Genomic DNA, 15,608 nt, shown 5'->3' on the forward strand with positions numbered 1-15,608 from the left:
CCAGTCAAAGCTCTGGTTTCAATGCTGGCGAGATTCTGTAGTGAAGTTTTGTTTATAGATATTCTTTATTCGGTCTAACTGACTCTGCTCTCCTTTGTGAAGAAGAAAGTGAAATAAACAGATGCAGCTGTAATTTACATAGCCAAGTACTTCTATAAATTGTTGACTCAGGGAGCTGAATGCAAATGAATGCTACACTTTTCAGATTTAATTTGTAAAAAAAAATAAAATGTCCTAAGGTTGTGAATTCTTTTTTTTTCCCCAAGCTGCTGCATTTTTAGGAAGTACAAACCATTTTCATTTAACACTGAACAAAACAAATTGAGACTGTTTTCGCATGTGTCATGTAGCATCAGCACGAAAGCACAAGTATAAGACAGGATTCAAATCTCGTTTTGGGAATTTAGCAAAACTTTACCACTCTGGCTGTTCAAACTGATGAGATTACAAAGATTTCTCGATTAATGCAAAAGTTACCTGCACAAAATCAAACGAAAGATATGCACGGAGATAAAAGTTGGCAAATGCACAGGTATACCTGAGCTCTCATCCTGATAATGTGTTGCTGTTATTGTAATCACCAAGTTATTGAAGGTTCACTTGTGGCAGGTCATGTGAAGTGAATCATTGCCCCGCTGACAGTAATAACAGCAGCCACCAACTGTGCATTTTAAGCAGGTGCTTTGTGCCTTATTTATCATTCCGAATGACTTGAAAGACTGGAGGTGCAGAAGACGGAATCAAAGACGAACTCCTCTACATTACATTTTAACCTCAAAGTTGGGCAGGGTAACATTTTTCTATGGGTGCTCTCAGGTTGACTGCAAATGTGCCATTTGAGTGACAGTCGAGCAATCGTGATAGCATAAATGGGACAAGGTGAACTCTCATTCTTTTTTTCCCCCCCACACACAGAAAGTTATTTCTTATCATCCAGAATATGTCATGGTGTACTTTGGGTGTGCTTAACTTCCACTGACCTTTAAAGGGGGCTGATTATTTCCATCCACAATCTTCACCCGGCAATACGCTGCCAGCACAAAGGGATATTCCAGACCTGCTGCTCTGATAATTTCAGCTCTCGCTGCAGAATTGAGAGAACCAAAACCTGCAATGCCCTGCCACTCCATTATCGCAGGGCTGCCTCCATCACCACCCTCGCTGCAGGTACACTGTTAACTCTCACCTTGAGCGAGTGTCTTTTTCAGGACACGTCTGTTTTCCTTTGTTCTGGAGTTCTGGGTGTACTTAGAGGAGCAGTAACCTCCATGTTGGTTTAATTTCTTACTTTGGTAAGAAACCTTAGTATAAATTCGGCTTTTGTGGTAGTAGCGTAACTACGACTGAAATAATAATTTAAAAAAACCAACTCATATTTCCATACGTCTATTCAGTGTTGATAAGTAATTACTCTAAAAATCTGTGACACACCTGTTGGCATCCATTTTAATTCCCCAAAAAATAACTGTGAAACAACTCCATGGCTTTCCTTATTTAGTGGCATAAATACGATGCGATACAAAGTAAAATTTCTCTTAGGCAAAGTGAGAAAGAAAGGAGAACATGGAGATATGCCCATTAAACTTCATGATTTAAGAATCCGTAAAGACTTGCCAGTGTCTCCAGATAAGCTAAAATGAATTAAAAAGACCATAAAGAAACTAGAATTAAACAAACTGCATCAGCACTCATATTTATCTGGTCACCATACACTCAAGAGGATGGCAAGGTAGATAAGAAATCTCCAGAATGAGACGTCAAAGAAATAAAGCAAAGACTGGCGTCTTTAGGTCACCATGTGTCCATAACAAACGTTAAATACTTTATGACCTACAGAAAAACATTCTACATAGAAAATTTTGTCAAACAACAGAAAAAAGTATTCCCTCTCCTTCCATTGCAAATGCAAATTTATGTAATATTCTTAACTTCGCTGGGACAAAATGGGAACTTTGATTTATCATTTCCGCAACAAACAATCCCCATAGGTTTGGTATGAAACGAAGGAAGAATATGTGGGAAAACACCTAATTTCCCCTGTTATGTGATGCTGTGGGCCTGTTTCTCTTCTGAACACAATGGCAGCATTTTCTTGTTTTAGTAGACATAGCCATCCTGAGCAGCCATTTCAATCCCCAGAACTAAATCCTACAAAAAAAAAAAAAAACATTGGGGTGAGCTAAAGAAAAAAGTCCATTACCCAAGACTCTGGATGATCTAGATAGAAAAAGAAAGTGTAAATAATAACTGTTAAGTATCCCACTAAGGGCTCTTCTGCTGATAAAAGGGAATAAGTATTAACAGTCAGTGTACCAGTAACAGTGCCACTGGTGATTCTGTTAAAAGAAAAAAAAAAAAAAAAACATTATTTCTTAACATGGGATTTTTTTTTTTTTCCAAATGAATAAAAACAGCAAATTATCAGTTGGATTTATCTAAATGAATCATTAGAGCAGAAACACTGTACTTGAAAATCTAACTAAGTTCTCCTTTTCGCACCGTCCTTCCAGGTCGCACGAGATGGCTCTGCTTTTCTCAAGAAAACTTTAGCCAGTGTCAGAAGACAGCCGTACCTCGAGCTGAGGGCGCTGAACATGCTGAGAAAAAGAGGGAATCCAAAGGGGACCAACAGGTCCTAATGCTTAGTAGATTCCTCTTCTGCTTGTGGTAATCTCGTAATCAGTAGTTCTAGGGGGTCACATCTATCACCCAGGGAACAAATAAAAGTCTGACTGTCCTGCTCCCGATCACCTCAGGAGGAAATGTGAACCAGATAAATGATGGCCCTGTTTCAGGAGAGGCTCAGTCTGTTGCCAGCGATTTGTGGGCAACAAAGTAATTTCGATACTGTTCTTTGTATTGATAGATGAGGCTGAAATTTAATATAGAGCCAATTTACTGGTATGGGGTAGAGGAATGGAGCTGCGGTTATCTTCCCTCTTTTTTTCCCCTGCTTCTCTCCAATCCAGCTGAAAATTAGAGTCGGGAAGAGGACAAACAACACAAAGGGTAATATTTTTGACAAAGCTCTCCTATTAACTACCCCTACTCCTCCTTAATACGAATCTTTCATGTGAGGAGAGATCACCTCTTGTACTGAGGAAGGTTGCATTACTGTTGCAGTGTGACAATATTCACCCTTTGCAGATTTGTTTTTGCTTGTTTGTTAGCGTAAATGTGTCAGATTATTAAATACATTGCAATATATATATAATATATAAGTCTATTAGGTAATAGAAAAGCTGTTTTAAATTACGATTCATTTATATATGGGGGAAAAGCTGTCCATACCAGCCTAGCTTTATGTTCAAAATCAGTCATACCCACTAGTGTAATCATGAGCTCATTTTTAAACCACATTTTTTCAATTTCATCAGCCAAACTCAGACCTGATTACTGCCAGACCAATAGAATTTAAAAAAAAGAATCTATCTAAACACTTGAAGCATGCTAAAGGATCACAGAAAGCAACTTGTGACATTGTAAGTTAAAAAAGAAAGTCTATATTGACAGTTATACCTGTAAAGAATTTCAAAGCCATTTCTGAAGAAGTTTTTGGTCTCCTACACACTACAGTGAGAGAAAGTCTTCCCCCCAAAAAAACCTGCATAACACTGGTATCACTGCGGATGCTGCACTACCAGTCTCCATTTTTCCCTCATTCGTGAACAAAATTTCTTGACTTGGGACAGGATCTCATCCTGAAGACCTTTTACTCTTTTCTGGCTCAGGACCATAGTCTTGGATTCGGAAAAGCAATTTTTATTTTTATTTTTTACAGAGAGAGTCATTTTCCACAACTGGGGAGAACATGATACAGTGGTAAACTTTCCCTGTCAAAATTATTACAATAGCACATTGACAACTCGCTCAGGATATCACAAACTCACAACGTCTGAGCCCACACTGCAGGCCTCACTTGGCTCTTTTACAGTTAGTATTTATGATCAGGAATAAGAAAGAGAAGAACCAGTAATGGTATTCATGAGAAACTTCCAAGGCCAAAAACAACAGCTGACCAAAGAAAGCACAAATGCCTGTTTCATATTTGCCAAAAAACATCTTCAAGATCCCTAAAACTCTGTGAAAAATATTCTGTGGCCTGGGAAGATTTAAGTGAATATTTTTGGAAGAAGTGCATCACACTAGCTGGCTTGAAACACATCATTTCACAAGAAGAACATCATGCACACAGTAAAAAAAAAACTCAGCTATCCCTGACTTAGAACAATTCTACAAAGAGTAAAATTCAATAATAATAAATTCAGTTCAAGTTCATTGGCCAGTTGTCGCAAAATACTCCACGAAGGGTAGAACAGTCAGCTATTAGGCCTGAGGGACAGCTACTTTTAAAATGGGGTCAAGTTGCTTGTGTTAATTTGGAAACGGCACTTTTCTGTATTTGCTCAGGCTACCTCTATCTGATATCAAATTAGTTTGCTGAGGCATCCTCAACACATTCAAGAGTGTGAAAAAAGGCAAAAATAGAAGAAGCTTGTTAGCGGTTTAATACGTTTTGCTGGCTCTTGTGACTTATTGGAGCTCAGTATGCAATTCAAGAAACACATGGACAAAACACCAAAACAGCTCAACAGATTGAAATGACACCTATTTCCAAAGAGGCAGTTCTTTATTTTACATTTCTGACGCCTGCAGGGACTTGAAGCGCAGAGCTTTGCAAGCAACACGGACACTCGCTGAGTCACAGCGAGCCCTGCAAACCTCCCTGAGAACTTGCTTCCATGCCGAGCATAAGACCTTGGAGGGAGCCCTGCAGCTGGAATACACTTTTCTTTTTCCTGGTCCAATGCTGGATGTTCCGGGCAACCTGCTGTTCTTGTCATCTAACAAGAGACTGCTCGCTCCTGTGCCCACATGGTGATGGTGGGAAAGAGAGATTGTCTGCTTCACTGGGGAACCCTGAGAGGTGCATGTGTGCAAAGACTTGAGAACCTATCACCAGCAGTTTTGTCAAAGGAAAGGTTAAGCGGTTTATTCAAGAGGACATAGTATGAAAATTGCAGCTAAATGAAATGTGTTTGGAAAATAGTTTCACTGACTACACCCCAGATTGCTTGCATTATGGGAGCATCGCTTTATTGATCAGGTTACTTGGTCGTGTAATTGTCTTAAAAGTGACAAAATGAATATTAATCAGACCTTGATTAAACTACTGAGTTCTGCTTTCCACTCCAGAAGAGGAGTTGCCAGTGTCCCAAATAAATTCACGCAGTTTTGCTTGTTTGTGATTCAGCAGCACGGTCGCATTTACATGATGGGTTAGGTTCGCTTTCTTGCACACATAAACGCATTTGCTGATGTCTGTGCTGAGTAATAACAGCTGGGAATGACAGATTCCAGACACAGTCGGGATGCTGACGCAGCAACGCTGCCACCTACAGACGACATTTATACAGCATGCTGAAGTTTTATGTGCTGAAGTCAATGCAACTGATTTATATCCATCCATCCATCCATCCATCCATCCATCCATCCATCCATCCATCCATCCATCCATCCATCCATCCATCCATCCATCCATCCATCCATCCATCCATCCATCCATCCATCCATCCATCCATCCATCCATCCATCCATTCAATGGATCTTCCTCATCAGGAAGCGTGCATCAGTTTTCCCACAGCATATGCTCATTTTCATAGTCAGCAATTAAAGACACACACACAAATGCTAAAAAAAATTACCACTCGTAAGGCAACATTTCACAGTAGCTTTCAAAGCGAGCCATCTGTCACAAAATCCTGTAACACCACTTTTTTTTCCCCCTTCTTTTTTTGATGAGCAGGACAAAAGCAAGTGTTGGAAACCAGATGCTGGTGGCAAAGTGAAGTAGTTGCCAGAAAAAATAAAAATAAATCTGAAAACTCCTTCTCACCACCAACTGTTCGCACTGGTTTTGCAAAGCTAATTGCTGCTCATAATTAACTTTCCAAATAGTGTATATTTGGTGGTTTATTCTACTGCGATTGGCTAAAGGAAAGGCAGAAAATGTGGAACTAAATTATGTTTTATGAAATATGGAATTTAACCTAACTCTGTATAAATGTGTGGATGAATAAAATACTAATAAAAACACATATGCAATTCAGTAACTTTTAGATAGTAAAATCCTATTTTAAACAAAAATATCCATTGCATTCATAGAGTTTTTAGTCATGGATTATTTCAAAATGGATCCCAAATCATTGTGGTGTTAAAACCATAAAGATTCTTCATAAGTTTCTTAGTTGCTAAAATTTTCTTAAGGTGTCAGAGAATATCCTGATGGCTCTTCAGTTATTTTATTCTTATTATTTTATTTTATTTTTTGCAAAAATAGGCAGGCATGCCATTCAAATGAAATGTCCCCCACCAATCTTATAATGGCCATGTTTGAAATGTTTGAAAACCACCAGCAGTAAGCTATTAGCGTCATATTTCACTGCAATTTGTCTACCAAAAATTGCCTACCAAAATTAATGAAAATTAAATGTGTTGGTTACGTCAACAATCACAATCACATTTATAATAAATGGTGTACACAGCAATACGTTTATTGCTCTTCCATATTAGATATAAATGCTTAATTCTCTTGCTAATACTTCATACTGGCACAATTCACTTCACAGGTACATTAACAGTGAATTTCATCTATAGTTTTTTTTTAATTATTATTATTTCATACCTCAACACTACAGTAGCTCGATGTTCGCTTCTGCAGCATCGAGTGCACGGCTTCTGGTTTTGTGACAAACTATTACTGACCAAAATGTATTTTTTTACTTTTCCCATAAATAAATCAGGAAATTGTCTATTATGGACAGATATAAAACAACATAAATATATTCCCACATGTTCTCACGGTTTTTTTAATTTATTTATTTATTAGCCTTTTTTACTATTAATGACGGCGGAACCTTGGTCAGTCTCTTGGTAAATGGGGACTAAATCAAGGTGGGACTGTTTGGGGCGTGTAGGAAGTTTCCTGTTTTGAAAATTAAACTGGTGTCATTAGTTCAGCGCTCAGTGGGATTTTGCATCAGCTTCTTTCGCTTTAGGTAATGTAGAATACTTTCTGTGAATAAAGTTAGCATGTAAATAAGTTTAGACAGGATTTCTGGCTCGAATGCTAATGCTAGCTGTAGTTTTAGCCTTGTATATGGCAGCTAAATGATGGCGCTAATGAACTCCAACTCGCGTTGACATGAAGCTAACGATTGTTTTTGACAGCACATATATTAGCCTCAAGTCTTTTCGTTGGAAAGTATGTTTTCTTTACCTGCTTTTTGAACATATTTGAAGCCAGTTTCACTGACACTGAATACGTCCACTAATTGTCCCGTTTTCTGTCTGTGGCACGTAGACGGTGGAGGAGCCATGCCTTTCCTACATGGGTTCCGGCGGATCATCTATGAGTATCAGCCGCTTGTTAACGCTGTTATGCGTGTGGTTGGGATTGAAGAAGAAGAGAGCAATAATGAAAACGGGTAAAGCGAACAAAACAACTTAATGGAAAGGATGCTTCATTTTCAAAATTAGCTGTTTTTGCTTTTAGCAAACTATCTATTTGAAAGTAAAACAGAATCTCCTTATTCTAATTTCTTACATTGAAAAATGAACTCAGTAGAGTGGTGTTTGCCATTATTATTTTTAAACATGTCTTGTTTCTTCTTTATTGTGAAAAGTCCTGAGGAAGAGTCCAGTCGGTGTAGCTCTTTGGTGGAGCTGCTGGAGCAAGAGTCCCAGTCTGAGGTGTTCCTGGAAGGCATCAGCTATGCCCTGTTTAAAGTGGCAGAGAGGGGACTGGTGTATGCAGCCAAGATCCTCCTACGATATGGAGCTGATATAAATTTTGAAGGTTAGCATTCATAGGTTGATTCACAGATGCCACTTTTTTTTTCCATGAGTGTAGAGTTTGTACAACTCTGACAAATTAATGAACAGTGGAGCCAGGTCAGCAACTACTGCCTCGTTTTTAATAGTGAAGGGATAGACTTATGTTTTTTTTTTTTTGTTCCCATATTTTTGGACCCCTCAAAAAAGGAATGGCAAACTGCATTCGGACAAATTTGTGAAGTTTTGATTAATTATAATTATAGTTTTGGACACAAATAAGAAAACAAAAGTATTAGAAATACTTGTTAAAGTTTAGTCCGACCCTCCTTCATCACTCCAGCTCAGCCTGAGTGATGATTTGGAAACAAAAGTTGCTTTGTGATCTTTTTCTGTCCCATTTATAGGAAAAGTAAGGAAAAATAAACAACAACACTTCTGTATCTCTCCAATTCTCACAGTAAAAAAAAATTAAAAAAAACTTTGTTCAATACTGGACTAATGAATCTGGCTTTTTTGGGGAGGAGCTCACTAATTGGTTTTTTGAAGGAAAAAATGTTGCTAAGTTGGCAACCGTGCTTTCTCTGGTCTTGACCACAGCCCTGCTTATCTCCCTACGCTCATCCCCTCACTTGGCCAAGCCCCTCAGTATCTCTTTGCACCAAATTTTTTTCAGATATTGACTGCTTATGCCTTCACAGGGGCTTTATTTACACTTGTATACCAATATAATGATTATTTGGACACAGAGATCAATCAGCTACTCATAGAAATCAATGAATTTTTCCATAGACACCATTGAACCTGAAAGTAAAGATTCTTTATTAATAATTTTCCTATATGCAAACTCTATTCTGTAGCTTCACCATTAGATGAAGCTTGAGAGGACCTTTCTGATGATCTTTGCTTATCCAAGTAGCCGCAAACATTACCCATACCGGAAGCACGACATCCCACTGTCTTCACTGTGCAGCAACAGATTCTTTCTATGTTGCTACACAACCAGGCTTCAGCTTAAACTTTGCTGTAGTGACCTCTTGTGGTTTAAGACATGCGTGTCCTGTGGGACATAATTAGTGGATCCATGCAGAGGCTCCTTTATTCATCTTTCGCTTCTCCTGAATACCTCTCTCCTGTGAGTTGGCACTGACAAATGTTCTGACAAAGCATGCAAAGTGCTCCAGATTCCCTGTTTTCTAGTTTTTCCTCTTAATTCCATTCATACTAAAAATTTAGGCCACAAGCTTTCAGAGGAGCAAAGCAAAGATAAAATGTACATTTAGTTATTTGTCCGTTTTTTTTTTTGTGCGTGTACAAATATAGAAACTGTTTATTAGATAATTTTAAAAAATCACTTTGAAGATTATTATGTTTCTTCCTCTGTCTAGACCCTGTGTCATACTACAATCCTCTACATATAGCTGTTTTAAGGAACAGGCCAAACATGGTGAGGCTGCTGGTTGGACATGGAGCAGACATTGAAAAGAGGGACAGGGTGAGTTTCTATCTTGCTTTCTCCCAATTCATCGCCATCCTGAATCTGTAAACAGCATCTACTACACATCTGCAGATCCACGAGAGCAGTCCCTTGGACCTTGCGAGTGAAGAGTCAGAGAGACTGCCTTGCCTGATCACATTGCTGGACCTTGGTGCTGATGTAAATTCAAGGGACAAACATGGTATGTCGGACCACCTTGCTGAAGCACATCAGCTCATACATCTATTTGCTCTAAAGTGTTGGTCTCTTGGTCTCTTTTCTTAAAGGGAAAACGCCTTTGCTCCACGCATTAGCTAGCAGCGACGGGCTGACCGTGCACAACACAGAGAACATCCGGCTTTTACTGGAGAGAGGTACTGCTGCTGACTCTTAAATGGTCTCCAGCTTCTCTGTGTTTGTCTGTTCTCTCTTTGGTTGGTCAAGTGTTAACTGAAACTTTAAATGCTACAAGTGTAATTAACTTAATCTAATCTGATCAAAGCATTGGATGCGAGTCTTGATCAAGGCTTTCTTTAAATGATCAGAGCCCTTAAAGAAACTCAACCTCTGATGTTTGTCTACGCTCTAGTATTTTATGCATATAAAAATGTGCCACTTGTTTTTGTTCACAAAATTGTACTGGAAACCATCCATGTTGTTTTGGATTTCCCTAACAATTCAGGTGGTTTTGGTTTATCCCTTCTATATTGATGTAAATAGTGACGGAGTGGCTGCTGCATCTCTTAACTACTGGTGTTGAGTAAAGCTGCACAGAAAGCAGCTAAATCAAAGGTAATCAATTTTTATGACATTCAAAGCCAAGCAGGAGAAAAACCATCTCTGTTTGCAAGCCAAATTATCAACAATTCCCATTAAAACAAAATGTTAACATGCTAACATTAACCCAGCACCACAGCAGAAAGGTTCCATATAAGTAACATTAAACTCTGTAATGTTGGTTATATTTTTAGAAACATAAGGCTGTCCTTTAGAAACTCTTGTGGTCAAAAGAATATCCATTTGGCACATTTCCCAAACTGTGTCGACACTGTGCTGAGACTGTGTTGCTTTGTCACCTGCAGTGACATCTGCTGGATTTAGAAAGTCCTTGCAGGCAAATAAAAAAAAAAACAAGAGCGTTAACTGGTTCATCCCCCTCATGCACGTTGATGCCTCAGCATTGTGGAAATGCTCTGGTTACAGTAAGACAAAACCTGAGAGCAAATCCTAAATTTTTCACTTACAACATAAATAAAAGTTAATTAAGAAAATTGTCCATTCTTATCTGTGGCTGTAGTACTTTGACACTGTACCAATGAAGACCACAAACTAGTAATTAAACCTGGTGATTTGGTGCATGCTAAAGCTGTCCAGAACCCTTATGCAACCAGCACGATAGCACAGCTTCAACAACAACCTACCTGACCTGTTGTATATCATTCTGTCCAACTTGGTTGTTATTGAAACAGTTCAAGTTCTGATCAATGACACTCCTGCAGGCACGAGGCAGAGACGCACATCTTTTATTATCTGGAGCAAAACTCGCACAGTCAGTTGTACAAAATGGGTCAAAATACAATCTCGCAAAGTAGTTTCAGAGTTCTGAGAATCTTGCAGAACAAACTTCTAATCATTTTCCTGGGAGAAATTCTTTGACTCCGCCGCACGACGGCTGAGGGGGAGCACAAGTCTCCGCCGCAGCACCGCGATGATTGTTCAGCCTCCAGAAGAAAATTAAAACGCCATCAGGGGTCGTCTGAGGCACCGTTACAAAAGCTAAAAGAAGAAAAAAAACAATTGCTTCTGCAGCTGTCTCCCCTGATTATTCACAAGCTGCCAGCCTCTTTAAATCCTTGAGGATCAGGAGGAAGGTTTTGGTTCAGTTTAGGCTACGGCAGCTCATCCAAATAAGTTTCAGATATTTCCTATTAAGAGTTTGTTTAATCTCTGTTGTAATTTTTTTTCAGATTTTGTGTTTGAACTCCGCATATCCGAAATCAGAAGAAAGTAATAGAACAGTATGAGACATATTTCTCTGTTGTATAATTAATAAAACCATGCTGGTGTTAAGAAATGTTTGCTGAAAACTTAATCCACCTTTAGGAACTTTGTATGAAATAAAAACTATATAGCCGCCAAATGCATGAACCCAACTGATTATCGGTCTTGGCAGAGGTTTGTTATTTCTTCCAAACAGTCCAAGAAAACAATAAGTTAATACAAGAAATAATTACCTTATTTTTTTAATCTAACTTTTTTTTTTTAGTCATGCAGTGTATTCATACACTTGAACTTTTTTTTTGATTTAGTTACTTTGCAACCTCATGTTAGAGCACACCTATAAAGTAGAGCAGGACAGACTTGTGGGTTTTATTTATTTTTTACTAAAAGTGTAATCTGGAAAAATTACAAATTAATGATCAGCGATGGTATCCATTCAGTCTGAGCTTGAGCTATGTGCAAAAAAATTCTGATCCTGTAGAGACATGCTCCAAAACACTTGTAGTTATATATAGTATGCAGTAATCAGTGGTTCTCCAAAGTACAGGCTCAAGAGGGCTGATTGCCGATGCACACCACTCTTAGGGGGGTTTTTTTTTAGCATTGTGAGAAATCTGGAAAACCACGGGTCCTTTTTTTCTTTCACTTCACAGTTGCGATTTAATTTATCTTGGTTTGTCACGTGAAAGGGCAATAAAATGCAATGCGGTTTTACGTAAGAAAACTTTTGGGGTTTATTTTTTTTCATCTGTATGTCGTTGCTGTATCAAGGGGCCGACGTCAATGCTGCTACAGTAGACGGCGAAACGGTGGAGTCGTCCTTGGTGTTCCTGGTGAAGGAGGCTCTGGATGCCAGCGCCGAGGATGCCGCCGAGATCGGTAAATTCTGCCTCAAGGCCACGCAGCTCCTACTGTCCCACGGCGTGGACCCCAGCTGCTGCCTGAACGAGGACGGCGAGGCCTCGCTGACTCAGACGAGCCTGGAGCACTTCGACTTGCTCTTTCCTCTGGCCGTGCTCCTGATCCAGAGCGGAGCCTCTCTGGTCTGCTCCCACCACAGTTCCTCCTGTTGGTCGGGTTACAGCCTGCTCTTCCAGAGGCTTCAAACCGCCCTGCTGCGCTGCACCGATCAGAGTCACGCCGCTGAGCTCTTGGAGCAGGCGGAGATGTTGCTGGACTTGGCGAGGGTAAACGTCCCAACGCTGAATCTGCCTTCGAGGCCAGAGCTCCCTGTGGCCAACCTGGACTCTCACCCGTACGCTCAGGCTCTAATAGGTCTACACAATCGCGTAGTGGAGCGTGAAGGAAGCCCCCCGCCTCTACGTTGCCTGTCTAGGTCATTCATAAGGAGCTACCTACAGCCCTGGCCACTGGTGGACAGAGTAAAAGCATTGCCTTTACCAGACAGACTGAAAGACTTTCTGCTTCCAGAGCTCACCTACACCCCAAAGGCTGGCTGGGCCTGCTTCAAACCCCAACACACTCAGGGTTAATAGAAACTAATTAGCCTGAAAGGAAATTGTAAATTTAGCTGTTATATTTGCAAATTGAACAAAAAGTGACAAAACCTTAATGCCTTTTTTGCTCTGAATTATTTTTCTTACCCCCCCACCCCCACCCACTCCCTTTTTTTTTTTACATTGAAATACTAATGTTTTTACAATCTTTGTTTTTGTACAGCTAAATGTAAATAATTTAAAATTCTGCAGTACAAAATGAAACCACATGATGGCAGTGTTGAAGCACACGCAATGATCTAAGATTTTTTTTTTTTCCTTTAGTCATTACACTTGTTCCATTTGAGTAGAATCCATCTACATCTTATGGCCTTTTTGTGGTGATGCTGTGTTGTGTAATTTATGTAAGTTTTTCCATATCATTGGAATAAAGAAAATGTGATGAACACTTTTCGATTGGCTTGTTTTTACACTTCTTTGCATTCTCTAAAAATTGCTCCTGCCTTTAATTGTCCAGTAAGTGGCAGTGTAGCGCCGGGTAGGAGTGCTGCACTCACAGGCTACCTGCACAAGGGGAATAATTAATGCCATGTATGTACCACATGGTTGTGCTCATACACCGAACCTCAGAATAGCTGCTAAATAAAGCGGCGCGAGTTAAAGGCAGCAGCACAGCAGGAAGAGTCTGCCTTTTGTAGCTTTGACATAATGTGGCTGCTGAAGTAGAAAGCTTCACCAAGCATTCCTAATGTTTCTGATTAAATACAGATGAATTCTCCTCTTTCCCTCTCACTCGGCTTGTTTAACACTGCTTCGGCAAGAGAAACGCATGAAAAATAAAATACCATAAATCCGCACTACGACGGTATAGGAGGGACTATAGGGTACGCATGTGTTCATGTGTAAAGTGTACGTGTGCCGACTAAACTAAATAGGACATTGTGTGTTATACAACTAACCCCTTCCTGACATTGCTGAAGCTGGAGTGGCTCCAAGGCTTGCAGGCGCTCCAGCTCCTCTTGGTTATCTAGGTCACAGCCTCTGAGGAGAAGAGCCTCAGCAGCAGCAGCAGCAGCAGAGAGCTGCATGACACACGCTTCACTCTCCTGTCCGTCTGAATCTGCCTGCATGCTCTTGACAAAACCTCAACGCTGGCCCTGGTCGGACGAGGGAGGGAGGGAGGGAAGATGGGAGGCGGTTGAAGGAGGAAGAAGAGATAAATAGAGAGAGAGAGGGAGAGAGAGAGAGAAAAAAAAAGAAACATTAGAGATACACGGACAGGATGCGTGGGACGGTTGAGAGAGTGCGCTCATAGAGGACATATGAAAGAAAGCACCATTGGTTTAGATGTACACCATACACTAGCTGCGGGAGCATAATCCTGACCATGCAGATGTGCGCAGCAGTGACAGAAACGAGCCTCTTCCACCGTCTCCAATCCCTGCTGGCGGAAGGTGATGGAGCAGAGATAGTGTGGGGGGGGGAGGGCTAAGCCAGTAACTCTCCAACCAACGTTTATTGGAAAAACAGTGCGAGTGAAGCTCTGTACTGAAATTAGTTATTGATCTATCCTCTCCCCGAAGCCCGTGGGTCTTTCCCAGCACACCTGCTTATTCTCTGATAGCCTTTTCTCTCACCGCTATATACCAAGGGTCTCTGAGGGCTTGTACTTTTAGTATTTTGTACTATACCTCTTTAATTTGTCCAAAGTAGTTCAAAAATGGTTTTAAAATAAGATGGTAATAGTAGCTAAGTGTTAACCAGAAAGGTTGAAATACAAAAGCTTTTGAGCAATGTAAAATTGTTGAAGGGAAATAAAAACAACTAGAAATTATGAAACGGATGAGTCACAATCAGCTCAGAAGAGGTTAAGGAATTCAACAACACTTTCTTGGGAAGCAAACAGGCCTTAGCTGCTACGCCTCTCTAAAAAAAGAAAGGCTCCACCCTAGGTCGGACTTCAGGAAGGGCTTAGCGAGGCTGTAGCCCAGGGCCCCTAGGTTCTGGGTGGCCCAAATCTTTTTTTCTTTCTTTTCTTTTTCTTTTTTTAATGAACAGATGTTTTGAAAAATTCTAAGCCCATATCAGTCTGAGATATTTTAATTTGTTGGATTTTCATGTAGCAAACCAATACACAACTATTCGAAAACAATCTCACGGTACCACCCCTAAGCTAACCCTCGACTCGTAGAATCTCAGACTTAACAGAAAGCTTCTTTGCTTTTGGTATATTTCAGTGACTGCATTACATCACCACATACAGGCTGGGCATATTTACTACATCCGTCTATCCGTTGTCCATTGTCTGTTCAGGGGTAATCTGTGCCCATCTCCATTGGTCTTATAAGAGTTTGCTAATTTTTGAACATGTGAAAATATTTCTTGAAATGAAAGTGGATTTACACTGATTTCTTTTTGGAAATAACAAATACAAAAATCATACTCAGTAAAGATTATGTTTATTTGTATGCATAAATCAAACAGTTGTAGTATTTACTCACACATAAAAGGCCTTTCTTATGTCACATTTTGGAATGGATGTGCCACTGATAATTGGTTAAAGAAAGGATTGATCTCGCCAAAAGACCTGGTGCTCATGAAAAGAGGGTTATGGTTTCAAAGCGAAGAACTTTTGTTACATTTATAAAACATTTGAACCTCACGGTAAGGAAGGAAGAAATAACCAAAAGTTGAGGGAATTAGATAGTTTATGCCACAGTGACAATTGAACACTGACAATCACCAGCCACTCCAGCTGGAGCAGGTGTTGGTTCTGAGTACAAAGTTTCTCAAGTAAGAAAACTTGTTGTTTTACAGTGAAAATATGTCCCGTTCTGTGC

The 15,608-nt window shown here is 39.9% G+C and overlaps 1 protein-coding gene across 2 annotated transcripts; it reads left to right on the forward strand.

The window, feature by feature from the left end:
* The first annotated feature begins 6,927 nt into the window (after positions 1-6,927).
* Positions 6,928-13,219, forward strand: asb6 (ankyrin repeat and SOCS box containing 6). 2 transcript variants are annotated; one of them, XM_008419238.2, is made up of 7 exons: positions 6,928-7,058; positions 7,364-7,487; positions 7,686-7,858; positions 9,222-9,328; positions 9,404-9,512; positions 9,598-9,684; positions 12,083-13,219. In XM_008419238.2, the coding sequence occupies exons 2-7, from the start codon at positions 7,378-7,380 to the stop codon at positions 12,802-12,804; spliced, it is 1,308 nt and encodes a 435-aa protein (XP_008417460.2). In that variant the 5' UTR covers positions 6,928-7,058; positions 7,364-7,377; the 3' UTR covers positions 12,805-13,219. The 2 variants fall into 2 exon arrangements, with proteins under 2 accessions (XP_008417460.2, XP_081466646.1); XM_081610520.1 differs by lacking the exon at positions 6,928-7,058 and adding an exon at positions 7,065-7,264.
* Positions 13,220-15,608: the final 2,389 nt, after the last annotated feature.

Source organism: Poecilia reticulata, chromosome 9, assembly GCF_904066995.2.
Source record: "Poecilia reticulata chromosome 9, P_reticulata-male-v2, whole genome shotgun sequence".
Taxonomy (NCBI): Eukaryota; Metazoa; Chordata; class Actinopteri; order Cyprinodontiformes; family Poeciliidae; genus Poecilia; species Poecilia reticulata.

What these genes read in the sequence shown, in the direction of transcription:
- asb6 (XM_008419238.2), top strand. Translation starts at nt 7,378, where the DNA reads ATGCCTTTCCTACATGGGTTCCGGCGGATCATCTATGAGTATCAGCCG. An exon ending in GAGAGCAATAATGAAAACGG is followed by an intron (nt 7,488 to 7,685) that starts GTAAAGCGAACA and finishes TATTGTGAAAAG; the next exon opens with TCCTGAGGAAGAGTCCAGTC. An exon ending in AGCTGATATAAATTTTGAAG is followed by an intron (nt 7,859 to 9,221) that starts GTTAGCATTCAT and finishes TCCTCTGTCTAG; the next exon opens with ACCCTGTGTCATACTACAAT.